Raw genomic sequence first — 27,216 nt, 5'->3', positions numbered from 1 at the left:
GTGTAGTCTATGCACGAGGCCTGGAGTTTGTGGGCCCTGGGGACAAGCTCCGTCCTCCAAGACTTTAACATTTAAGGGCGGTACAGTTTTCTGACAGCCCTCCTAGTCTTGGGGGTCACGAGAAGGAGAAATGCAGCACTTCCCGGGGCTTCACGCTGCATTCGTGGAGAGCTACACTTTGTAGGTGTTCACATCTTGCAGGAGCGAGGTTTTTTTAAGGGGAGAGTTCACACGGGCGCAGGAGAGGGGTATGCCGTGCCAGCAGATTTCTGCTGCCCAGATATGGAGTTTGGTGCACCCATACTCTCTCCACATTGGATTTGCGCTGGTAATGGAGATCAATAAATACTGGCCATGGAGGAGGCTTCACCTGCCTGCGTTGGGTTCCCAGTGTGAATATGGGATTCACACCAGGTGTGAAAAAAATGGACCCAGCCTATTGCAGATCCATACTGTCTGTAATATTCGCACTACCCATGAGAGAGTGTGTTGTGCGCATTGGGTAGTATTGTGTCTGAGGAAAATGACACTCATCAGAGAGTTCCCACTGCTCAGATGCTTTGGGAGAGTGGTTCATGCTTTCACAAGAGGAGTTCACAGCCCCAGAAATTTCCACAGGCACGGTGATAGGCACTGCCTGTGTTAACTTCGTCAAGTGTATGAAAGATTATACTAGATGTGGGGAAGCGCATACTGAGCAGAGAGTGTACATTGCTTATGCCAGGGGTCGGGAACCTATGGCTCGCGAGCCAGATGTGGCTTTTCTGATGGCTGCATCTGGCTCACAGACAAATCTTTAATAAAAAAATAATAACATTAAAAATATAAAACATTCTAAAAAAAAAAAGAAAAGAAATATTTTCAGACCATGTTTAACCAAGGATAACAGAAACAGCAAAAAGCAAAACTGAGAAAAATAGGGGACTGCTGTATAGCTATTTAGCATCTACTATGTGTTCAGCAAAGCAAAGGGAAGGATACTATGTATGAGACAATTTGTTCCTTGAGGAGTTGCAACCTTGCTGAAATATACAAAATAGTTAAAACAGCAACAAAATGCTGTGGGAATTAAGAGAAAGGGACTATTAAGGTTTGAAGCAATTAGGAAAAGGTTCCTATGAGTTCTTTTTTTTTCTTTTTTTAAGCAAAAGAGAGAGGGACAGACAGACAGAAAGGGAGAGAGATGAGATGCATCAATTCTTCTTTGAGTCACCTTAGTTGTTCATAGATTGCTTTTTCATATGTGCCTTGATGGAGGGGATGGGGGGACTACACCCAGTGACTCCTTGCTCAAGCCAGCGACCTGTGGTCCAAGCTGTCTTGAGCTTCAATCCAGGGACTAAGGGGTCATGTCTGTGATCCCACATTCAAGCTAGAGACCCCGCGCTTAAGCCTGCGACCTCGGGGTTCAGATACTTGGGTCCTCAGCATTCCAGGTCGACGTTCTATCCACTGTGCCACTGCCTGGTCAGGCCTGAACGAGTTCATATTAAGTGTTCGTTTATGCAACAAACATTTAAGGACTGCTAACTAAATGTCAGGTTCTGAGGATATATCATCAAACAATTCAAAGTCCTTGCCCTCATGAAGCTGATATTTTAGTGCAGGGGTCGGGAACCTATGGCTCGCCAGCCAGATGTGGCTTTTTTTTGTGTGTGTGTATTTTTCTGAAGTTGGAAACAAGGAGGCAGTCAGACAGACTCCCGCATGCGCCGGACCGGGATCCACCGGGCATGCCCTTCAGGGGGCGATGCTCTGCCCATGTGGGGCATCACTTTGTTGCAACCAGAGCCATTCTAGTGCCTGAGGCAGAGGCCATAGAGCCATCCTCAGCGCTCAGGCTAACTTTGCTCCAATGGAGCCTTGGCTGCGGGAGGGGAAGAGACAGACAGAGAGGAAGAAGAGGGGGAGGGGTGGAGAAGCAGATGGGCGCTTCTCCTGTGTGCCCTGGCTGGGAATCGAACCCGGGACTCCTGCACGCCAGACCGACGCTCTACCACTGAGCCAACCGGCCAGGGCCCAGATGTGGCTCTTTTGATGGCTGCATCTGGCTCACAGACAAATCTTTTTTTTTTTTTAATTATTTTTTTTAAATTTTTTTGTGGGAGAGACAGAGTCAGAGAGAGGGACTGATAGGGACAGACAGACAGGAAGAAAGAGAGATGAGAAACATCAATTCTTTGTTGCGGTTCCTTAGCTGTTCATTAATTGATTTCTCACACGTGCCTTGATCGGGGGACTACAGCAGACTGAGTGACCCCTTGCTCGAGCCAGCAACTTTGGGCTCAAGTTGGTGAGCCTTGCTCAAACCAGATAAGCCCGCGCTCAAGCTGGCGACCTCAGGGTCTCGAACCTGGGTTCTCCACATCCCAGTTTGACACTCTATCCACTGTGCCACTGCCTGGTCAGGCGCAGACAAATCTTTAATTTAAAAAATGTTAAAAATATAAAACATTCTCATGTATTACAATCCATTCATTTCCTACCGCTCCTGTTCATGGTTGTGGGTGGCTGGAGCCAATCACAGCTGACAACACCAAATTTTTTATTGAATAATGCCTAACGTACACGGGTTGTTGTATGGCTCTCACAGAACTATACTTTAAAATATGTGGTGTTCATGGCTTTCTCAGCCAAAATGTTTCCCGACCCCTGTTCTAGTGGGAAGAAATGGAAACAATATGTCAGGTTGTGATGAGTGCCATATTTTAAAGTCTAAGCTGAGTGAGGAGATAGCTATGTGAACGAGGGCAACAAGAATGTAGAGGCAAAGCAGAGAGTAAGGAGTGTGGTCAGGTAGGGGTCGGATTTTGTTGGCTGGTAGAGGTTATTACTCTTTTGGCCTAAGTAGGAACCTCAGGAAACTGACACATCCCGTCCTTACCGGCATATTCAAAGCATTGAGATATTCTTGAGATTACAGTTAAGAAAAAGGAAAGGTAACTTTCTACATCAGCGTATTTCCCCACGAGGGAAGGGAAACGAGACCTAACCTTTAAGAATCCATACCTCCGCTGGTACCTTGATGCATAATTCATGACCCTGTCGCGATTTCACCCTCCCACTTCCCCAGAAGTCCCTTCCGGAAGCCCGCATCCCGCAGTTCTGAGGTTCAGCTTCTGCCCTTAGCAGAACCCGCCTTCGCTTCCGTTGTGGCGTCACATCCACAGAGGGTTCTACCTGGTCCCCGAGCAGAAGCCACTTCCGCCCCTCCTTGGCGTAACTTCTGTCCTGGGTATTCCTGGCGCTAGTGGCACCGGATGTGCTCTACCGCTTCCGGAAGTGACTCGACCTTTGCATTTCCCCCCCCTTCTCCATTACCGCCCCCCCTGCATTGCTATTTCCCTCCCTCCCCCCTTTCGTTTCCGGCGCTCCCGCCTTCTCTCCGCGGCGGTTCGACTCGGAGTCTGTGGGGGGGTGGGAGGGGGCGTGGAGGAATTGGGGTTCTCGGGAGCACGAGCAGCAGCACCACTTCCGGGTGAGTGTTAGGGGAGGGAGGGCGGTAGAAAGGGGGCCACCCACTGCCTGGAGCCCCCGCCCTGCGGGTGTCTTGCGCGCATTCCGTGCGTGTGTGTGGGGCTGTCTCGCGCCTAAAGTGCGTGACCGCGCGCTCCGCCGCGCGCTTCCCCTCCCCTCGCCCCCTTCGGCCCTCCCACCCCAGTCGGCTCCCTGCTCTCCCAGCCAACGCCGCCCCTCCCGCGCTCTGGCTCTGGCGCCGCCGCAGCCGTCGCTGCTGGGTGAGTCTCGCGCCGCTGCAGCCGACGCGCGCCAAGCTCTCTGCTCCTCCCCCTCCCCTTTTCCCTGGGGGGGCAGAGGGGGGTCTACAGTGTGACTGTATGTGTGTCCGTCCCGGAACCGGAAGTGGTTGTGGAGGAGCGGGCGATGGGGAGGAATGGGGGGGTTTAGGGGGCGGGTGTCTGTCTGGTGGGTGGTAGAGTTCAGCTCCTTGGAGAAGGAGAGACGTCCCAAAGACGGGTCTTTGAGGAAGGGTTGGGGGGCAACATCAGGGAAAGACTCCCAGAAGCTGTCTCAAGGGAGCAAAGGTTTTGATGGGACAGCTGAGGTCTCCAATAGATAGACCACTGTGCAAGCTGAGGGAGGTACTTCTTGCCGCAAGGCCTTGGGTAGGCAGGGGCGAAGTCCTAGCAGAAGTGGTAGGGGGAAGACCAGAGGAAGTGGCTGGGCCTGAACTGGCACTGTGCCTGACACAAGGGCTTGTGCATCCCCCTAGTCCTCAGTTTTGCCCTCCGAGCCAGTGCTCAGGGGCAGGGACCTTTCTCTTCCAACTCTTCTGTTCTCTGACCCCTGGTGACCTGTGTCCCTGGAAAACGAAGAAGAATCAGTGTCTGAGGCCAGGAGTGGAACCCCAACACTGGTGATACAGTTCATCTTAGTTCCTGGGAGTTAGATTTATTTCCTGTGGTTACATAGGGGTCGCACTGCACTCCTGTTACTGTATCCTTGCACCTTTGGATGGTTGGTTGAGAGTTTGTCTGCCTTTCCTATTGACTGCTGACAGTCAAAGAATTAATTCCTTCATAGTTCTCTGGTGTCTGAACTCTTACTGGCCTCTGTAACCCAGACAATTTGTTTACAGAAAGTTCAGGAGCCCTGGAAAGGAGAAAGAATAAAACGACAGGAGGAAGAGAGAGAGAGGGTAAGACAATTCGGGTTAATGGTTTTTCTGGTTTTGGGGGAAAAGGGGTAGTAATAAAGTAGGTTTTTTGGGAGGGAGACAATGTGATAGAATTCTTCAAGTAATAGTAATTGTAATACTGGTGTTTGCTGTGGGAGGAAAATCAGCCTTTTCCTACTATCTTTTGGGGATGCCCAGGAGTTTCTGTGTAAAAAGTTGGTTGGCTCTGTACCCCATCACCTTCCATTCTCATCAGTACTCATCAGGAATGAATTATGAAATGCACACATGAAATCATGAAGTAGCATCTCATTGTGTCCAAAGGAGAAACATATCTACTTAGGGGACACATGAATCTTAGTTGCTAATACAGTCCTTATGGTATACCTTATGGAATTGCTTTCCTGTGTTTGGAACCAGCAGAGTTGAGTCTAGAGTGAGATTTGTATCCTTACTATTACAGCTTAGTATTTGGAGTGGATCTGTTGAGTGACTGAATCTATGACACTGTTATTTGAATTTGATGTGGCAGAATGAAGTTTTCAGAAAAAAACTGGTTCATTGGTAGTTTGAAGAAGTAAAGAGGATGAAACTGTATGACTTGGACTCCATAAGTAGGTCTGGAAGAATTCAGAATTCGAGACTTGATGGTGATAGAGTTTTAGGTAGCCTGAAAATGACAATGTATTGATCCAAAAGAGTTTTAAGTTTAAAGCTTAAAATCCTAGAGGTGTCTCCTAAGAACCCATCCAGGCTGGTTTATAAAATGTGTTCCTCCCCATAGGTTTCTGAGCCAAGTTGATGATTAAACATTAGGTGCATATCCCTTCTCCAGCTTTTATTTTTTCCTGCCTCACATTGCCTAGAAAGATCCATTATTTATACTGTAATGGGCAGAGCACTGGGTTGTTCTTCCCACAGAATACAGGATATGATGGTCCAGCAATGCCCACGGTAAAAAGGTGATGGTCCACGTTGCCAGCTGTGTGGTGGTAGTGGCCCTCTTGGTCTCAGACAGGTGTGGTGTGATGGTCTTTCCCAGTAGAATTGGGATAAATCTGTTCTGAGTTATTTTGTACTTAGGAGAGTTTACAGATAATAGGAACTCCCCAGATTCTATTGGGACAGTCCTTGAATGTCCTTAGGACCTGAGAAAAAGACTTTGTTTCCTTACTAACTAAAATGGTTCTCTGCTTCTTTACTTCAAGTTCTTAACTAACATTGCAACCTTTCTGCAGTTGTACATTTTGGAACAGTTTTGTTCAATAGAGTGTCTGAGATCCATGGACCAAGTTCTTTCTGTAGTTGAATTTGAGTTGATTGTTCTTTGCATCTCTATTTCTTATAAGTGCTTCTAGTTGGTGATTACTAAGCTGGAGGCTATAGAACTGATACTTTTGGGTAGTTCCTTTGCAATTATGTGGTCTTATGTAATTTTCGCTAATTGTCACTAATAGTCCTCATCACGTGGAAGTATTTCTCTTTGTTCCTTTCAGGAGCACTTTGAGCATTTTATTCCTTTTCTGTTTTGTACTGCCTTCATCCCATCACCATATGCCATATGAATTTATTTTAAGAGGTTTATTCTGCTCCATTCTTTACCCCAAGAAAACTTAGAAGAGTTGCAAGTTAGTCATCCATTGATGTAGGACCTAAAATTAGATTGCAGAAGTCTTGATTCCTAGGTCCATTCTCTAGCTATTAAACGTGGCTAGTGTATTTCATGATTTTCTAAGTTTGATTGTGTAAAGAGAATATTATTTTCCTGAGAAAAGAAAATCATGCTTTATTTGAAAGACAAAAAATTGTAGTAAGTACCAGGAAAGAGGTGGTGTTCTTCATCAAGTATACAGAAACCACATGCCATCTTTATTTCTGGATGGCTGGTAGCACTGTGGAAGGATGGACAGATGAACAGAGCCAAGAGGAGTTCAAGTCCTACTATGTGTTTCATGGATGTTATATAATACTGTCTTTTTTTTTTTTTTTTTTTCTCTCCACCTCCTCAGTGCTTCCAAGGTATTTTTTGAGATTGAAAAAGAAAGAAATAGGCCCTGGCTGGTTGGCTGAGTGGTAGAGTATCGGCCCAGCATGTGGATGTCCTGGGTTCGATTCCCTGTCAGGGAACACAGGAAAAATGTCCATCTGCTTCTTCACCCCCTCCCTCTTGCTTCTCTCTCTCTCTCTCTCTCTCTCTCTCTCTCTTCCTCTTCCTCTTCCTCTTCCTCTTCATCTTCTGCCTTGGATCATTAGGAGGGAGTTGGCCCCAGGCGTGCTGAGGATGGCTCCATGGTCTCCACCTCAGACACCAAGAAGAGATGCCCCAGATGGGCAGAGCATCACTCCCTAGTGGGCTTGCCTGGTCATCCTGGTTATGGTGCATGCGGGAGTGTATCTCTCCCTCCCCTTCTCTCATTGAATAAAAAGGAAAGAAAAGAAAAAATATGTAGTTCCTTATGCTTCTTGAAAGAAAAGTACTGTCCAACTTAATTATAGTGAACCTTCCTTATTAACAGTCGAGGCACAGTGCAGTGGTAAAGTTGAAACTAAAACCCAGGTTTTCAATCTACCAATATAATTCTTACTACTTAAGTGTATTTTTCCTTCTTTCCTGCTCTTTGGGGCTATAATAGAAGCCTTCCCAGTCTAAGGTATACCAGTGCTTTTTTATATAATGCCATAATCATCAAAACTGGTGCTCTGTGTAAAGATGAGATTTCCCTGTAATATCATCGGGCTTCTCCAGGTTTCGGAATGTTGATACATGCCTGCTTGGATGTCAGGATGGTTTGGTGAGAATTCCTCCAAGAAGGAGAGTTAAGAGGGTAAAGTGGTAGAATGTACAGTCAACAGGTGTTTGAGTGATCTCGCCCAGGGATGCCCTGTTACACAGCTCCGGGGCGCCATTTACATGTTTTTCTGGTATAAACCTTCTTGACTCTCCATTTGATGTCATTTCAGGGATACAGAGTTTTAAGTCAGCCGTTTCAACAGTGGTATAGCATTTCTCAGATGCCATTTGGAGGCAGACATTGCTTCTGAGTTGGCCAAGCAGTACTCTCCATGTGCCCTGTGTGGAGCTGACATATTTATCAGAAGCTCGCCGAGCACAGTTATCATTTTGTCCCAGGACCGTCTGTGATTCTGATCTTCAGCTTGCTTCTCTTCAGAACCAAAGCAGAGTCATAGACTTGCTTTCCATGGAAGTGGAGGGGCCTATTAATTCAGTTTATTTCTGGACAGTCTAGCTCAGACTCCATGATTCTGAAATCAGTTATCTTGGTGGCCACATGAGTTTTCCCAGGATTTGGACAGAGAATATCATCTTTAACTGCTGTCATCAGAACTTCGTTTTTGAAAACAGTGAGTGCTACCTAAAAACTATAGTCCCTTCTTAGGAAATATTCTAAATTGTAATTCATGAATCAAGCCACAATGTCAGAGTATGTATTTCAAGTATATCTTTTTGTTTTTTTGTTTGTTTGTTTGTTTGTTTGTTTTTTGTTTGTTTGCTTTTTTGTATTTTTCTGAAGCTGGAAACGAGGAGAGACAGTCAGATAGACTCCCGCATGCGCCCGACCGGGATCTACCCGGCACGCCCACCAGGGAGTGACGCTCTGCCCACCAGGGGGCGATGCTCTGCCCCTCCGGGGCATCGCTCTGTTGCGACCAGATCCACTCTAGCGCCTGGGGCAGAGGCCAAGGAGCCATCCCCAGTGGCCAGGCCATCTTTGCTCCAATGGAGCCTCGGCTGCGGGAGGGGAAGAGAGAGACAGAGAGGAAGGAGAGGGGGAGGGGTGGAGAAGCAGATGGGCGCTTCTCCTGTGTGCCCTGGCCGGAAATCGAACCCGGGACTTCTGCACGCCAGGCCGACGCTCTACCACTGAGCCAACCTGCCAGGGCCCAAGTATATCTTTTTGATCTCTTGTAGAACCTCTTTCCCTAACTTGCTCTGCTATTTACTGTTTGCCTCCAGTATTCTCATCTGAAAAATTAGATTACAGCTCCCTACTTCATAGAATTGTTGCCGGTATTAAATGATGTGATACTTGTAAAGTGCTTAGAACAGTACCTTGAACACAATAAGCACTTAATAATAGATGTTAATGGGGATGGTGGTGGTGATACTGTCTACCACATCACTTTGTATGTCCCCTTTATAGCAAACTACAGGCTGTATTTCCCTCAGAAACTGCTTCACCTGAGCCACTTGTAGAACAATATGAATAGATACAATCTTTTTTGGTGGGGAGGGGCCTCATCACAGGAATCCTATCTGAGGACACTCTTATTTTCAGGCTCTCAGTTCCTCTCCTCCTGAATTTTTTTTTTTTAATTTTATTTATTCATTTTTAGAGAGGAGAGAGACAGAGAGGGAGAGAGAGGAGAGACAGAGAGACAGAGAGAGAGAAGGGGGGGAGGAGCTGGAAGCATCAACTCCCATATGTGCCTTGACCAGGCAAGCCCAGGGTTTCGAACCGGCGACCTCAGCATTTCCAGGTCAATGCTTTATCCACTGCGCCACCACAGGTCAGAGCTCCTCCTGAATTTTCACATCCGTAATACATTTACTTCCTTGACTCTTTAGGGGGAGGTGTTATATATCAGACCTTTTTTTGCTCTCCAGCCTAATTCTCTACTACATTTCTGTCATACATCACCACTGTTGTGTTTCATTTCTTTCAGCTAGAAGGTTAGACAAAGTGGGGTCATAGGTTAAGGTTTGAACCCCTTGCAATGTTTTTCTAAATCTGTAGGTGTGTAGTCCACTGTCATTCAGTTCATTAAATAAGGAGTTGCTTACCAGGTAATTAGTTCTGTGTTAAGAGACTGGAGAGGTCCAAGTTGCGATCCCTGCCTCTCTAAAAGCTTGGTGAGATTGGATCCCCATAAACTGTAATCTGATTGTTTCTTGATTTCTCTTGCCTGAGGAGGATCTGAAGCTCCTGATGCTGAGAGGAAAGGGTTAGCACCTGTTTCTGAGACTGTCTAGTTTTACTGTATTTTATAACTCCTGGAGTAGGACTTACCTGCAGTCAATCTTCAATCGTTTAGTATTGAGCCTCATTTGTGTGAAGCTGTTGTAGTCACAGATTTGGTGCATTGCTTCTCTTTGCTACTTTTTAGGGGAATATAGGCCGAAATTCAATTCTGCTTCCCTTTATATGTTTTATGAAAGGAGGGTGCTGTTGAATAGAGCAAAAAATGTGATGAGACTTAAGGAAAAGGATAAGGAATAGGATTACATTAAGAGAGATATCCTTTCTGCTTCAACTCCTTTGTTAAAGATCTTTACTAATTTCTTTAGTCACTACCTGAAACCAAGTTGCTATGCTAAGTCTACTCTCCAGCTCTTTTTTTTTTTTTTTTAAATATGGAACGCTTCACTAATTTGCGTGTCATCCTTGCGCAGGGGCCATGCTAATCTTCTCTGTATCGTTCCAATTTTAGTATATGTGCTGCCGAAGCGAGCACTACCCTCCAGCTCTTAATGTCTCTGGTTATCTGCCACCGGTTTATCCTCAGCAGCACCTGTGTTTATAAGGTCACAGGTCCTTCTTCCCCACCTGAATCTTGGTTGCTCTTGGCTCAGAGTAACAACATTGGTGATCATGTTTATTTCCTGCTTTTCCTTGTTTCCCTATTTCATCAGTCTCATACTCCTTTTTCATTGCTTTCTGCTGGATCTTTCCTGGTCCAGGATTATGGGAAGCTACTCTTGACCAACGTACTGCCAGTTAAGCCTTTCTAGATGTAATCAGAATGTACAGTGAATAAGTAGTTAGATTCCTTGGTTCTGTACTCATCTGTGACTTGCAGTGTGATTCTGACGGATTTCTTTTCTTGCTTATTCTTCACTCCCAGAGTTTTAATTTTTATTTGTTTATTTATTTATTTATTTGTATTTTTTTGAAATGAGAAGCGGGGAGGCAGAGAGACAGACTCCCGCATGCACGGGACCAGGATCCACTGGCAAGCCCACTAGAGGGGCGATGCTCTGCCCATTTGGGCCATTGCTCCATTGCAACCAGAGCCATTCTATGCCTTAGGTGGAGGCCATGGAACCGTCCTCAGCTCCTGGGCCAACTTTGTTCCGATGGAGCCTTGGCTGTGGGAGGGGGAGAGAGAGACAGAGAGAAAGGAGAGGGGGAAGGGGGAAGAAGCAGATGGACATTTCTGTGTGCCCTGACCGGGAATTGAAACTGGGACTTCCACATGCCGGGCTGATGCTCTACCACTGAGCCAACCAGCCAACACCGCTCCCAGAGTTTTAGTTTTAATTTTCATCTATATACAGCGAATTCAAATTCTCAAGTTCAAACTCTTAGAAGCTAGTGTTTGAAAACTACAATCAGGAGTCTAGTAAAATGTATGTGTTCTGGCCCAGTGTTGTCCCTATTCTGAATCCCTTTAGGTGGAAATCTGGGATGCTGCTGCTGTTGCTACTGCTGCTGCCAGAACCCTTTTAAAAACTGGTAACTCCTGCCTGACCTGTGGTGGCGCAGTGGATAAAGCATCGACCTGGAAATGCTGAGGTCGCCGGTTCGAAACCCTGGGCTTGCCTGGTCAAGGCACATATGGGAGTTGATGCTTCCAGCTCCTCCCCCTTTCTCTCTCTCCCTCTCTCTCTCCTCTCTAAAAATTAATAAATAAAATTAAAAAACAAACAAACAAACAAACAACAAAACAAAACTGGTAACTCCTGCCCTGGCTGGTTGGCTCAGTGGTAGAGCATTACCCAGTATGTGGATGTCCTGGGTTCGATTTCTAGTCAGGGCACACAGGAGAAGCAACCATCTGCTTCTCTACCCCTCCCTCACCTCTCTGCCTGTCTCTCTGTCTCTCTTTCTCTTTTACTCTCTCCTCCTTTCTCTTCCTTTCCTCTTCCCACAGCCATGGCTTGATTGGTCTGAGCACATTGGCCCAGGTGCTGAGGATGGCTTTGCGGAGCCTCTGCTTCAGGAGCTAAAATAGCTTGATTTTTGAGCATGGCTCAAGATGGGCAGAGCATTGGCCCCAGACGGGGGTTGCCAGGTGGATCCTGGTCAGGGTGCGTGCAGGACTGTGTCTCTCTACCCTCCTCTCACTTGGAAAAGAAGACAGAAAAATAAATATGTAAATAAATAAATAAAGCTGATAACTCAGTGCTCGGCTTAGCATGTGTGGTATCCAGTGTAGCACCATAGATGTTCTTAGATCTTGGGGTCAATGGGGTGTAGTCCCCAGTTATGTGGTACTTACTCAGAAAAAATACCTTGATTTTGATTTTTGCCAATTTCATTCCTTAATTCCCTTGGGCATTTTATGTTCTGGCCTAGAACCATTTCAAGCTGCATAGAACTATAGATGTGTTGACTAGAACTCTTGAAATTTTTTATTTTAAGGAAGGAAGGTTTGAGGAATGAAGGGAAAGAGGAACAGTGATAGGTACTCTGCTATTTGAAGCCAGTGAGTAGTTTGCTTTGTGGGACTTTGGGCACATCATTTCTTTGACCTCAGTTTTTGGGGTTTTGTTTTGTAATACCAATTCTGTTTTTGGGGGGTATGGGAAATGGTCTGTGGGTAAATGAGATATGTGTAAGTTATTTTTTTTTTTTTTAAGATTTTATTTTGATTTTACAGAGAGGGGGGTGGGGACAAGTAGTTGCTTCACTCTGGCTGTCCATTGGTTACTTGATTGGACAAGCCCAGGGTTTCTAACAGGTGATCTCCGTGTTCTTGGTAAGCACACCACCACACGCCAGTCTGATATGTTTACATTCTTTCACCAGCCTCTTAACTAGGATAGCCTCTGTTGGATGGAGATGTAGTGCTGAGTGGCTCTGACCAGTTGGACTAATACACTAGATCCTAAGGTCTTGACCAGTGATTACCAGCCATGTGGTCAAAGAAGAAATCAGGAACTCCTCAATTTCCCTTCTTTGTTGCTAAGTTTTAGATTTACTCTGAATGTGTATGGTCTCTCTTTCTTCAGGTAGAATGGAAGAATCTCACTTCAATTCTAACCCATACTTCTGGCCTTCTATCCCCACAGTCTCAGGACAGGTAGGTGGGGTTTGTTTTTTGGTACCTCCCCCATGGTGTACTTTTTTCCAACTCTGAGTAGTAAGTTCTGTTACTGTGGAGACTGAAGTAAGACAACTTACATGCTTTTTCACCAAGTCTACATCACTGATACTTATGTGGTGTTTCCATTTGGCTTCTCTGTGGAAGCACAAAGACATTAACTACTCACTCCTTGATATCCAAGGAGATGGACAGACAATGCCAAGTGCTTAGGGAGCAGGCCAAATCAGACTCTTCCTGAAGAGGCCACTCTCCTCTTCCACCCCTTCCTTTTCTTTTAAGTTACAGTTGACATGTTATATTAGTTTCAGGTGTATGTCATAGTGATTAGACATATATAGCCCTTACAAAGTGATCACCACGATGAGTCTCATACCCATCTGCACCACACATAGTTATTATGGTATTATTGACTATCCTGTGCTGTTACAGGCATTACATCCCTGTAACTTTTTATAACCTGCGTTTGTATTTCTTAATGCCTTTCACCTTTTTTGCTCATCCCTTACCTTTCCATCTGGCAAACATCAATTTGTTCTCTTCCCCTTCCGTTTCTTTCAGATTGAGAACACAATGTTCATTAACAAGATGAAGGATCAGCTGTTGCCAGAGAAGGGCTGTGGGCTAGCTCCACCCCACTACCCCACCTTGCTGACAGTGCCTGCCTCAGTGTCCCTGCCCTCAGGCATCAATATGGACACAGAGTCCAAGTCAGACCAGCTGACCCCTCATAGCCAGGCGTCCGTTACCCAGAATATCACGGTGGTCCCTGTGCCGTCTACAGGACTGATGACTGCTGGTGAGCAACTCTGCTCTTCTCCAATCTGAGGTGTTGATCTCCCATGATCAGTACCCCAGGCTGGAGGGCTCCAACAACTTGGGGAGTGGGAAATGTGTTTGATTACTCAATCAAATTTTTATTAAGTGCCTACTGTGTGCCTAGCAATGCGCTAGGCATTGTGGGGGATACAAAGAAGTAGAAGATGCGGTCCCTGCCTTTGAGGAGGTGACATTCTTTCCTTCTCTGAATCAAGGAGTCTCCTGTTCTCAGAGGTGGAGAAGAGAAGGGAGTCAATCAAGGGGTAAATTTCACTGTTACTGGGGTTGGGGTGGGGACAGGGGTGAGGAGACCATTCTTTTTCTACAGGGTTTGGGGTTTCCTCTATACTCTGGGCTGGGTGGTGGTGGTAAAGGGTTAATTAGACAGTGATCTGGGGGAAATTAAATAGGATCAGGACTGGACAACATGACACCATCTCCTTTTTCTCCCCAATCCTAGGTCCTGGTTTGGTAATCACATCCCCCTCAGGCTCCCTTGTGACCACAGCCTCATCCGCTCAGACCTTCCCCATTTCGGCTCCCATGATTGTCTCAGCTCTTCCCCCTGGCTCACAAGCCCTGCAGGTGGTCCCTGATCTCTCCAAGAAGGTATCATCCACCCTGACGGAGGAAGGAGGCGGAGGTGGTGGTGGAGGTGGCAATGTGGCTCCTAAGCCCCCCCGAGGCCGAAAGAAGAAGCGAATGTTGGAATCAGGGCTGCCTGAGATGAATGACCCTTATGTCCTCTCCCCTGAGGATGATGATGACCATCAGAAAGACGGCAAGACCTATAGGTATGAATCATCCTGGGGCAGGATGGGGTGAGGATCCCTGTCTCATCGTCCCTGCCCTATCTGTGTCTTGCCCCCAATTAGGCTGTATGCTCTGCCAGCTTTCCACCTCAGATCCACGTGCATGTCAGGTGTTGTGTCATGGGCCAGTGAGCTGCTAGCACTTCTCTGGTGCCTTTTCCCTCAGGATACAAATCCATTTTACCCCTTCTTTTTGGGGGTCATCAGCAATAACTTATTTTTGAGTGGCATAATGGAGTTCTGTCTTGTTATAAGGCTTTAGATTGGGTTTGAGACTCTGTCTCCAGCTCTTTTGCTTTCTGCATTTTCCATTCCTATTTTTCCAAGAAACCTTTCTGGTAAGCCCCTCACCAGTGTGCCATCCTCTGGTTCTTGGGCCATATTTGAGCACTGAGCCTGCTGACCCTGCATGGTTGGGATAATGGGAGGGGTCTACATAAAAAGGTGGGAGGAATAGGATACCTTCCCCTTGGATATATGCTTCTAAAGTGACTGTTTGCTCACTTTCTAATTTGTGGAAGTCATTTTGATTCTTTACTGCCTTTAAGTTGTCCATTACCAAAAAACAGTATACTTGCATGTGGTACTGTCCAAAAATAATTACATAAGTAAACTTCCCTACTTTGAACATTGGAAATATTTTAATTGCCTTGCGAACTATCAAGGGCCCTGTTGGGTTTGGGGAGATTGGTCCCAGCGTACAGAGTGGAATAACCGCTGTCACAGCTTTGACGCAGACAGGGGCAGATATGCATGGCTGGGAGACTGGGTCTGTCCTTAGTGTACCGAGATGGGCAATGTTGTTCCCATTTTAGGAGCGAGGGGAACTGCGGCACAGGAAATGGACAGAGCCTTGGGCTCATGGATTCAGTTCCCGGCTCCACCACGAACTTGCTGTGTGACCCTGGGCAAGTCCTTTCCCCCTCTCTGGGCCTCAGTTCCTCATCTATAAAATGGGGAGAATTTGGTTTCTGCCTCCCATTTGTTGGGAGTGTATATCAGATAAGATCTGAAATGTTAAGAACTTCAAGAGAGAAAAAATAGGCCTCATTTAGCATTTATTATTTATGTTGTACACTTTTGTAGAGAGTAGCTACGGCTATAAAGCATTTAAATCACTATTTTTAAGTGAAAGTGAAGGTAGTGTTGCTATGCAGAAAGTGTTGAGCACTGCAGAATTCAGTTTATAATCTGAAAGTTTATTGTAGCTTTATTATTACAGGTGTACCCCACTTTATAAAATAAAAGTGTTCCTGGAAAAGGTTTACATCATATTATTATAAAGATACTTGACAAGCTTGATTCATTTAAAGATACTCTTTTATATATCATTTCATAAAATGAAAATCCCTCTTAAATATATTTTATAGCAATCTTGACTTTTATGTATTTGCTTAAAGTGAGATCATTGTGACACGAAGATACACAGATACAAAATTTGCTGTGGTTGAAATAGTGGGAGAGTTCTCTCCCACACTTGGAGCCCTTTGCATGGATCAGGGTCCCCTGATTCTGGCAAGGTTTTTTTCTTAGTTTTTTGGACCTACATTAAAGCCATCTCTGGACTTCCCAAACTGTGTATATGGAAAGAAATGTGAATATACAATTGGAAGGAAACCCTGATAGGATTTTCCACACTCTCAATGGTTTTTTTGGAATTCTTAACAGGCTCCATGCCTAGATGACTAAAGAGAACTCTGAAATTTAAGGGCGATTAATTATATTCTAGGTGACTGGAATTTTTCAGAAACTCAGAACTCTAAAGTTCCAGTGTAATCTTTTTAATCACAAAGAATCCCTATTTAGATGCATGTGTGGGTCAAGAACTTCCATTCCTGTGACTAGTGGCATTTGACTGTGCATTGGGGAATTGGGTTCTTTTGCTCTGGCCAAGTCAATTTATTTCTGGCTCTCTGTTCCCATCTGTAAAATGGGAAGATCAGTCATAGCCCTCATCTGTCTTGTGGAAATGTTTTGAGGGAAAATCAGAGTATCTGAAGTTGTTTTTGAGCATCTCAGGAAAAAATGGGATGATAATTCAGAATGGTTATTGTAAGCAAGGCTATTGCATTGTATGCGTCCAAAGGGGCACTATTCTCAGGTTAGGTGTGAGTTCCCCTGGAGTTGTACACCCAGGGATATGGGGTGCCGACTTTTCTATCCCCTGCTAACTGTGCACTGCCACAACTCTTCTAAATCAGATTTATTTTCGACCACCCAACATCTTCCTTTAAGGACTTGTACTCTCTTATTTGGCTTCATAGGATTTCAGAGTTGGAAACACTTTAAGGGTCACCTAAGCTGTCTCTTCTCTATAGTTGTTTTAGTCTCTAAACATTCCTGGAAAATGACAGTCTGCCTCTCCTTGAATACCTCTATTGTGAGGAATCTTAAATTAGGTTAGAATCACAGCTTTATAGTGTGAAACTGTCCTTGGGCAAATTACTTAATTCTTCTGAGCCTTTGTATGTATTCCTTTCTGTAAAACAGGAATAATGCTTGACAGCTTGTTGTGAGGGGTGGAAACAATGTTTAAAGTTCCCTGGCAGTATCAGAGCAACAAATGGCCAATTATTATTATTATTATTATTATCATCATCATCAGCAGCATCATCATCATACCCAGCACTTAAAAAAAAAAGATTTTATTTATTGATTTTTAGAGATAGAGAGAGAGAGAAAGAGAGGGGAGAACCTGGAAGCATCAACTTACAGTAGTTGCTTCCTGTATGTGCCTTGACCAGGCAAGCCCAGGATTTCAAAAGTGACCTCAGTGTTCCAGGTCGATGCTTTATCCACTGGACCACCACAAGTCGGCTTACCCAGTACCTTTTCAGACTGCTGGTTTTATTTCCAGTCCATTATTATTATTATTATTATTATTATTTTATGTTTTAATTTCCAGTCCGTTATTGATGAATTTAAGTTTGACAGATTCTTCTAGTTGAAAACTTTCATGAAGAGAGATATTTTCTCTTTTATAACTAATTTCATATTAAGGGTGTGATTTTATGTTCAACATTCATATGTTAACTAAATGAGATTTTTTAGTTAAAATGAATACATTGTTTCACCTTTGAGAACTTTTGCAACCAAGGGAGATTATTTTGTAACTTTAGTATAGTTCTTCTCCAAGTGACAATGTGTCCAGTTTCTAACCTCAGTCTTAGTGAAACATGGTAGCATGAGCGCTTCCACCAGCACTGGTGCTGTTAAATTAATGCAGTTTTATTAGAGAACATGGCTTTACTCTTGACTCTCCTGGGTGTTTGCTGGCCCTTCAAGGGCCAGATATTTTACAGACCAGAAAATTGAGGTCTGCACTGATGAAGCAGCCTATAACTGAACCCTGAATAGAGCCCACATGTCTAGACTTCCTGTTAGCTGTCTTCTTTTGGCTGTGTCCTTTGGATTGCCCTACCTATATAACAGAACGTCCCCTACCTCCCATCTAATGGTTGGGTTTTCCAGATAACAGTCAGGGATTGGTAAACTGGTCATTGGATTTCCTTCAGAGTTACCGAGTAACTAGAGAACTAGAAATTGGCCTTAATGATTAGAATTTTAATAGAAGCATTAACAATGATATGTTTTTCTCTGAGGAGCTCAGAATACTTTGTAATCTTGATCTCAGTTATCTCTAAAAATTCTCCTGGGATCAGTAAAAAGTAGAAATCATCCATCACACCATCCCAAGCCCCTCTTATAAGTTGCGAGGACTCAAAGAAGAGGGACTTCTTCCACTTACCTGGCTTCCAGGCTGTTGCCTTTTCTGCCAGCCCACATTGTGCACTGGTGACTTGTTTAGGAATACTGGGGTTCTAACTCACATATAAGTAGTTTTTTGTCAATAAAGTCTGAATAGTTGTGGTTTATCCTGCTCAGAGGCCTTTTTACTTGGTATTGTTGGGCAGTGTCATAGCAGGAAGATTACCAACTCAGGTGTTGAGTGAAAGTGTATTTAGATGTTGATGTCAACCCAAAGTGCTGATGTTAGCTCCATGTGCAAGGAGAGGAAAGGTGTAGCTTGGATGCTCAGTGTTTTGCAAATCTTTTTTTCCCTAAATATTTGAGGGACAGAACCCACTCCTAACAGATACCTTGGTTCATTGCAAAAGTTCTTACTTGATTGTCTGGGGGGTGGGGTTGACTGGTGGAACATCAGATACAGGGTGGAGGCTAGACATCCATGGTTTGGAAAAGCCCCTCCACATGCTTTAATTCTGATACTGCCTCACCCCTGTGCCTCCAGGAATCCCTGGCAAAAAATAAGTAGGAGAGAAGGCAATTATCTGAGGAGACATGAGAGAGGTCCTGGGTAATCTAGCCACTTTGTCCTCATTATCATTTCAGGAGCTTGAGGAATATCTGAGGGATATACTTTATACATGAGAAATTGGAGGAAAGAGTTCTTTAAAAGTTTGAAATTAAGTTATAGACAGAAGGAAAACAGAAATTAGTTGATAATCCTAGCCCGATGAAATTCACATCACCCCAGGGCCCATAATAAGATTTTCCTATCTTACCTGGCTGAATTCTTATTTTTGTACACACTTAGGGAGTCCAGTCATTCAGCAAACATATATTGAGGATTTCTGTTGTGCTGGGCTATGTTCAAGCTTTGGCTATAAAAATAAAACAGAGCTCTTCCTCTCATAGCCTTACAATGTAGTTGGAATAGACGAGAGATCAGAGAGAGGTTGGCTTCTTTGCAAGTGGAGGGGAGGGTTCAGCAGTGCTATCTTGGTGGGAAGGGTTCTAACCACTGCCCTCACTTGGCCCAGGTGCCGGATGTGCTCATTGACATTCTACTCAAAGTCGGAGATGCAGATCCACTCCAAGTCACACACCGAGACCAAGCCCCACAAGTGCCCACACTGCTCCAAGACCTTCGCCAACAGCTCCTACCTGGCCCAGCACATTCGTATCCACTCAGGGGCCAAGCCCTACAGTTGTAACTTCTGCGAGAAGTCCTTCCGCCAGCTCTCTCACCTCCAGCAGCACACCCGGTAAGGCTGCTCTTGGTTTTACCCACTGCTGGCGGTGAGCCCTCACCCTGAGACCATTGTGCCTGCGCCTCCTTTTCTCTCCATGTTTCCTTTTTTCCTTTTTAACTTTGCCCTTGGGGGCTTCAGTTCTCTCCCATTACTGTCTGTGAAAATTAAACTCTGTATGTCCTAGCAGTATGGGGGGGGGGGGGGCCTGGAAAATTGTGGTCTTCGATCCCAAAGTCTGGAACGATTTTTGTGGTTTCTCTCTGTGTCTGTGTTTGGAAATCTTCTGCAGAGCAGGCCCTGCTTTTACTATATGCTTCAGTTCAGAGCCAAGGTGTGCATTCAACTTCAGGTCCATGGGGAACAGGCGGTATTGGTCTTTGTTCAAATTACAGTTTGGAAGCAGGGTATCTGTGGTGAGTGTGTAACCTTAGAACCAAATAAAGGGTTGATGAAACTGAAGTCTTTTAAGGTTACCAGGAGCCAGGGTTGCAGCTCTTCATCATCTCACTGCCATTCTAGCCACCGACTTAAGATCAGCAACAACCTAGATCTTGATGTTCTCTTCATTAGCCTCTCCAGGCCGGAGTGTGTTTGGGAGGAGGGAGGAGGGGGTGTTCTCATCCGTCAAGCAACATCATTTCACCCAGCAGAGAGCTGAGCCCGTGGTGTCGAACTGCTTCCTCCTCCCCCCTTCCCTCCTCTCCTCTCCGGCAGGATCCACTCTAAGATGCACACGGAGACCATCAAGCCCCACAAGTGCCCGCACTGCTCCAAGACCTTCGCCAACACCTCCTACCTGGCTCAGCACCTCCGTATCCACTCGGGGGCCAAGCCCTACAACTGTTCCTACTGCCAGAAGGCCTTCCGCCAGCTCTCCCACCTCCAGCAGCACACACGGTAAGGGAGAGTGGCGGGCTACTGCCCCCGCCCCGCTGGCATGCCCTCCCCACCCCCGCCCCGGACACACACAACAACCCGCATGCGGGGGGCGGGGGAGAAACCTGGCTGGAGGAGAGACCTGGCTGGAGGAGAACATGACTGGCATCTGGGAAAAAGAAGAAGCGACAACATGGAGACACAAGTGGATGCTCAGAGAGAGCCTTTCTGAGGCAAAAGTTACGCTGGGGAGATGACTGTGGTATTCCCAGACACATGGGCGGAGAGATTGACCTGGAGCAGAGACAACTCTTATTTCCCTCATTTCCTTCCCTGAAAACGCCCATGTACACATCTTGCAAGATTTTCTTCTTGATGCCAAAGACGGAGCATTTGAAGATGATACCTCTGGTCCTTATGGCACCACTTACGAAAGGGAGATAAAGACATTAGCTGGCTACCAGCCTGGTGATGCCTACAGCAACAAGCAAGGCTCCAAGAGATCCCAGGAGTAGAGAACAAAACCAAAAAATGTCCTGAATCTTAAAGAACCAGCAAGTAATGAAAAAGCTTATACCTCATAAGGCTACCTACTGTTTGTCCGATGAATCTGAAGTGACTAGGAGAAAATGATCCTGCTAACTAGAAGAATTGATGTCCTTCAGTGGTATCTCAAGCTGAACTGGAGTCCAGATTCTTTCTAGACACCTGGTGGCTTCTGTATATGGTGATCCCCTTAAAGTGGTCAGACATTGTGCTTTTTGAAGAGGAGGAGTCGGGCTTTCCTCAAAAGAAGACATATCCTGTGATGTTTCCAAGATTTTATACCAGAAGTCCAGAAAACCACCTGGTCACAAAAATGGCTCTGAAGTCCCTGACAAGAAGCAGGTGTCCGTGCACTCTCAAGTCCTTGCTTATCTCAGTGGAGGGCCCTGTAGAGTTTGGGAAAGAGGACAAATTGGTACTAAACTAGGCATTTCCTGCCATTACGGGGCTAGACTGGGAAAAGTTTGAAGGAGTTTCTGCAAGTAGTCGTATCAGTGCTACTTTCCACAGTTAGCATAACTCTGTGCTTTGTTTTGAGAACAGAACTTTCTCTGGGAGTGGTGCTCGAGGCTCAGGATATAGTTTCCGGTTGGATGGTGGGGGCCAAGGAAGAAGTGTTTTGTGTTTCTTTTTCCTTACCATTGTGTTTACCTTATGTTTCTGAACACTCATCAGGGACAGTTACTATAGGCGCTTACTTGTGTACCAAATTGTGATCTGTCTGTCCCTGGGCTGCGAGCCACCAGTCCCTCCTCCCCAAGCAGAGAGGAGCCCATCTTGAGCTCAGTGATGCAAGCAGTGAGCAGAAAGCAAGCCCTACAGCCTGCTCCGTGTCCAAGGAGTTGAGGCGTCCTGGAGATCTATCTCATACTCCCACTCCTGTGGGAGGGCAGGAGTGGCCTTGACGAGGCTTGTTATGGAGCCATTCCCCAAGTGTCCTTGCTGACATCCTTTCCCTTTCTTGTTTTCTCATCCCGTGCAGAATCCACACCGGTGATAGACCATATAAATGTGCACACCCAGGCTGTGAGAAAGCCTTCACACAGCTCTCCAACCTGCAGGTAAATGCTCCTCCACACGAGGTCTGGACTTGGAGTAGAAGTCATTTGACTACTACAGCAGTTCTCAACCTTTTTCAGGCCCTCTTCACACTTAATTATTGGGGGACATAAAGAGCTTTTGTTGATGTGGGTAATACCTATCTACTATATACCATCAAGTTATTTAGTAATTTGTTTGAAAATTAACACATTGCATGTTAACACAGATAACATATTCCAAAACACATACCCACTAAAAATTTAGTGAGAATGGGATTATTTTACATTTTTTCACATTTTTTTAACTTATGGCTTACTGGAAAATGGGTAGATTCTTGTGTCTGCTGTGTTGAATCTATTGCACTATTATACATCATTTAATCTCTGTACAGTCATTAGAGAATGAGAGTAAAAAGGCAGGCATTGTCTTATTATTATTTTGAAAATACGCCCTGTTAGAGCATCATCCTGAAGCATAGAGGTTGCCAGTTTAATCCCTGCTCAGGGCACATACAGGAACAGATGGATGTTTCTATTTCTTTCCCTTTCTTTCTCTCGAAAATAAATAAATAAAAAAGTTTTGACCCCCTGACCTGTGCTGGCGCAGTAGATAAAGCATCAACCTGGAATGCTGAGGTTGCCAGTTCGAAACCCTGGGCTTGCCTGGTCAAGGCACATACGGGAGTTGATGCTTCCTGCTCCTCCCCTTCTCTCTCTCTAAAAATGAGTTAATAATAATAAAAAAAAGTTTTGACCTTATGGGCCCCCTGAGGAGGTTTTGGTATTCCCTAGCAACCCCTTTGCCACACTTTGAGAATCACTGGACTAGTGGGGCCAGGCATAGCCTTCATTCTAACTTTTAGAATCTTGGTTTATGTTGCATTAGTTATGCTTCTTCCCTTAGCTGTGAATTCTGAAGTTTCATTGAAGCAGTTTTTTTTATTCTTTATTTTACAGAGACAGAGAGAGAGATAGACAGGGACAGACAGGAGCGGAGAGATGAAAAGCATCAATCATTAGTTTTTCGTTGTGTGTTACAACACCTTAGTTGTTCATTGATTGCTTTCTCATATGTGCCTTAACTGTGGGCCTTCAACAGACCGAGTAACCCCTTGCTCGAGCCAGCGACCTTGGGCCCAAGCTGGTGAGCTTTTGCTCAAAACAGATGAGCCCACGTTCAAGCTGGCAACCTCGAGGTCTCGAACCTGGGTCCTCACATCCCAGTCCGACGCTCTATCCACTGCGCCACTGTCTGGTCAGGCTAAAGCAGTTTCTACTGACTTCAGATGGAAAGGGAACCTGGGTCTGATGCCCTACTTAGAGCTTTCCATTAAAGTCAAGGAGGCAGGCCTGACCAGGCAGTGGTGCAGTGGATAGAGCGTCGGACTGGACACAGACGACCCAGGTTCGAGATCCCGAGATCACCAGCTTGAGCGTGGGCTCATCTGGTTTGAGCAAAAAGCTCACCAGCTTGGACCCAAGGTCGCTGGCTTGAGCAAGGGGTTACTCGGTCTGCTGAAGACCCACAGTCAAGGCACATATGAGAAAGCAATCAATGAACAACTGAGGTGTTGCAATGAAAAACTGATGATTGATGCTTCTCATCTCTCTCTGTTCCTGTCTGTCCCTATCTATCCCTCTCTCTGATTCTCTCTGTCTCTGTTAAAAAGAAGAAAAAAAAAAAGGCCAGAGGGAAAAGTTCAATACACTCATCCTTATTTCTGCCAATCTTCTCAGTCCCACAGACGGCAGCACAACAAAGATAAACCCTTCAAGTGCCACAACTGTCATCGGGCGTACACAGACGCAGCCTCACTGGAGGTGCACCTATCTACGCATACGGTTAAGCATGCCAAGGTGTACACCTGCACTATCTGTAGTCGGGCATATACGTCGGTAAGTGCTTAGTGCCTTCTCTTGCCTTCCCTGTAGGCCTGTAAGACTGCAGTCCACTTCACCCTGTCTTTCTGGAGAAATATCTGTTACAATCACTCTGTTGCTTCCCTAGCTCCAACTTACAGAATCAGAAAGGAGAACAGAGATTAAATAGACCCATGGCCAAGGGATTCTAGGGAACGCCTGATCCCTTAAGTCTATAGAGATTGCTAAGCAATGATTCTTCATTTTACTTGAACATAAGGCAAAGTAAAGCAACTTGAGAATTTGGGAGGAGAAAGATTTCAGATGGATGTTTTCCATTAGACTCCAGAAAAAGATGTTAAAGTTGTTCCATTCAAAGATCTTTGAGAAAATGTCAGCTTTCCCTGTGCCAGTCGAATGCCCATGGTGACTCTAAAGGTTATCTTCCTCTTTCTAGCCTGCAGTGAACCCTGAAAGTGGCTCGTGGGGTGAACTTGCCTATGGCTTCAGAATATCTGTGTATAAGTATTGCTCTATTTAAAGCAAAGTAAGAGTCTAGGGTGGTAGTTATAAGTAACTTCTTTCCTTCTCTTTCCTCTCTCAACTCCTTTTGACCATCTTCGTCAGGAAACGTACCTTATGAAACATATGCGCAAACACAACCCTCCTGATCTCCAGCAACAAGTGCAGGCAGCAGCAGCAGCAGCAGCAGTGGCCCAGGCACAGGCCCAGGCGCAGGCGCAGGCCCAGGCCCAGGCCCAGGCTCAGGCCCAGGCGCAGGCGCAGGCTCAGGCCCAGGCACAGGCCCAGGCTTCCCAGGCATCACAGCAGCAGCAGCAGCAGCAGCCGCCGCAGCAGCCACCACAGCCACCACACTTCCAGTCCCCTGGGGCAGCCCCCCAGGGTGGGGGTGGTGGGGACAGCAACCCCAACCCTCCACCCCAGTGTTCCTTTGACCTGACCCCCTATAAGACGGCGGAGCATCATAAGGACATCTGCCTCACTGTTACCACCAGCACCATCCAGGTGGAGCACCTGGCCAGCTCCTAGAGACCTATGCTGCCACCCACTGGGAAGAGGGGAAGAAGTCCTGGTCCCTTCTTTCTCCAACTCTTCTTGGTGGGAAAAGTCCTCTTCTTCCTTGACAGGCCTTGGCTCCATCTCCTTGGGCCTCAGGCACGGCCTTCCTTCACAGGATACCATCTTTATTTTAACTCCTCTTCAAAAGAAATATGAGCCCTCCAGATTGGCAAAGGAATACTGAGCTGGTAGTGTAATCCAGCAGCCTCTCCTCCTAAGCATAGCTTTTAAAAATTGGGGGTTGGTGCTCAAGGGAGGGATTTGCTATGACCTCATAGAAACTTTTCCATTGTGGGCACTTACTGTCTCCTTTCCCTCATAATCCTCAAAGTTCAGGCTGATAGAAGACTAGAGGCTGGCCCTCCCAGATATCGGAGAGAAGGGAGCCCTAAATGCAACCAGCCTCGTGTTCTAATCTTGCCTGTGAAAGAACAGAAGTTTCTTACATGCCCTGATCCCTGGGAGCCATTTTCTTCCCCTCATGGTCTCACTTCAGTTCCTACGTAATGCTGGAGGAAGGAGATCTGGGTGGGGGTCAGACTCCCTTTATTTGTAAAGGAACATGAGCTGAGATGTGGTCCCCAAGGGGCCAGTGATCCCCCAAATGGTCGAGGGTGGCTTAAAAATCTGGGTTATGGTTTTCCTTGGAGCCTCTCCCCTTCTCTGCCAACCAAGACCCTATACTCTCAGTCTCGCCATTCCAAAACTTAAGGAGCTGTGGGAGCTTTGTGTTCTTCATGAAATCCCACAACAAAGAGGTGTTGCAGAGAAAGGAGAGTTCAGGGCAAACATGAGGACTGGACTTAGCTCCCTAGGTGCCACGGTCAGTTGCCGGACACGGATTTATATATAAATATATATATATATAAATATATATATACCCACTCATCACAGCCATCTTTGTTGTAACCATTTCTGTGTTTATAAATGCATTATCTCTGAGAATTTTCATATTTGATGTTTTATTTTTGTCCTTTTTTTCCCCACCCTGTCTTCTGGCCAATGACATTATTTTCTTTTTTTTATTTTAATCATGGCAGATTTCAGAGAAAAAGAAAATGAAAAAAAAAAAAATCAGGAAACCAGTTGTTATAAAGCAATTTAAAATGAAGAAAAAACTTATGTATAAACCAAGGGGTGTTTTTAGAACCTTGTACAGAAATAAATTCATGTAAAAGGACCAGAGGCAGTGGAGCGACTGATGTGAGCATGGGAAAAGCTATTTGGGGAGATGTTCAAGGCCAGTACTAAGGATTTACACAAGAGTTTGTATATGAAGAATGAATGCTGTGTGATGACACTGTGTATCCCCAGCCATAGAATGGTACGCTTTGATAATTTCTGAAGTGAAATATTGGTTGATGAGGGTTTCTACATACAAATCTTGTCATGGGGACTGCATTACCTAAACATGTGAGAGCAAGGTTAAAACCACTAAGCTCCTTATCAAAGAATTGCAAGCATGGCCTCTTCAAAGGACCTATAACCCTGCGTGAGCATCTGTGAGCTCAGCGCTGAATCTGTTTGGCATGTGTGTACATATATCTTGATTATACTGTGGCACCTAAAACCAGAGGTTTCCAGTGGTAGAAACCATAACCAGGATTGAATAATATTGCAGGGCATGGTCAGAAAACCTGGACATCAGCCCTGGCTCTGTTATCAACCAGTGTTGGCTGAGATGTGTCTTCAGATGTTAAATGAAGGACTGGACTAGATCACCTCCAAGACTTCTGTTTGAGGATTAAAAAACCTTTAAGCACTGAAAAAGTTGTGACAAAGCTCCCACATCTGATAACATGGCTGTCCTCTGTGACTGCTGGGCAGCAGTGTTCATTACCCAGTGGTGTGTGGTTAGTCAATGAAATAATGCCCACTTAATTTAGGGCTCAGTCCTGTATGGGCATCCAAGACAGTCTCCGTATGTGGTGTGACACTAATGAGTATCGCATAACCAAGTATGCCAGTGTTTGTTAGCTTCCTGAATAGTTAACTGCTTTTTTTCCCCCTTGCTCTCACCAACAGTTGAAAAGACCTTGACAGCCCTAACTTCATGACAGGTATTAGAACCAGAATCTACTTTTTGTTTTTAAATGATTTGCTCAACTCACTCAGCAACAGCCCTATGAAGTAGGTACTATTATTCTCATTTTATATGAAAGGAAATAGGCACAGAACTTAAATTACCCTGGGCCATGACACTTTACTAGATCCTATTGCTGTATCTTACTACCTGCTCAGTGTTAAATGCGGGGTTTCACCTTAACATATTTGGTCTAAAATTTTGTGGCTGAAAACCTGTTTCATTAAAAACCTACCATGTAACTGATAATTATCAAGAATGTGTGATTTAGGCGTTACAATGATCTCCAAAATGCCATCTTCCTAACACCACTGTGAGATGATGGGCTTTGAGTTCTGTTTCACTAGTGTGGTGGCAACCTCTCATGCACTTGATTGCTTTCCATCCTGATGAAAAGCAT

The 27,216-nt window shown here is 45.3% G+C and overlaps 1 protein-coding gene and 1 non-coding gene across 17 annotated transcripts; one reads left to right on the top strand and one right to left on the bottom strand.

Annotated features, from left to right (window-relative positions):
- The first annotated feature begins 3,338 nt into the window (after nucleotides 1-3,338).
- ZNF384 (zinc finger protein 384) lies at nucleotides 3,339-27,016 on the top strand. Of its 16 annotated transcripts, none has more exons than XM_066357955.1 (13): nucleotides 3,339-3,478; nucleotides 4,598-4,657; nucleotides 7,598-7,999; nucleotides 12,612-12,682; nucleotides 13,265-13,502; nucleotides 13,738-13,785; nucleotides 13,983-14,316; nucleotides 15,150-15,242; nucleotides 19,119-19,343; nucleotides 20,046-20,228; nucleotides 21,736-21,814; nucleotides 23,531-23,689; nucleotides 24,281-27,013. In XM_066357955.1, the coding sequence occupies exons 3-13, from the start codon at nucleotides 7,927-7,929 to the stop codon at nucleotides 24,701-24,703; spliced, it is 1,926 nt and encodes a 641-aa protein (XP_066214052.1). In that variant the 5' UTR covers nucleotides 3,339-3,478; nucleotides 4,598-4,657; nucleotides 7,598-7,926; the 3' UTR covers nucleotides 24,704-27,013. The 16 variants fall into 16 exon arrangements, with proteins under 16 accessions (XP_066214052.1, XP_066214059.1, XP_066214050.1 ...); XM_066357953.1 differs by lacking the exon at nucleotides 3,339-3,478 and adding an exon at nucleotides 3,494-3,737; XM_066357954.1 differs by lacking the exon at nucleotides 3,339-3,478 and adding an exon at nucleotides 3,934-4,124.
- LOC136390180 (U6 spliceosomal RNA) lies at nucleotides 10,005-10,111 on the bottom strand. The gene has a single exon (XR_010748615.1). It is a non-coding gene; the product is annotated as a U6 spliceosomal RNA (small nuclear RNA).
- Nucleotides 27,017-27,216: the final 200 nt, after the last annotated feature.

The sequence above is a fragment of the Saccopteryx leptura genome, chromosome 1, assembly GCF_036850995.1.
Source record: "Saccopteryx leptura isolate mSacLep1 chromosome 1, mSacLep1_pri_phased_curated, whole genome shotgun sequence".
Taxonomy (NCBI): domain Eukaryota; kingdom Metazoa; phylum Chordata; class Mammalia; order Chiroptera; family Emballonuridae; genus Saccopteryx; species Saccopteryx leptura.
This window is presented reverse-complemented; position numbering and strand designations above follow the sequence as displayed.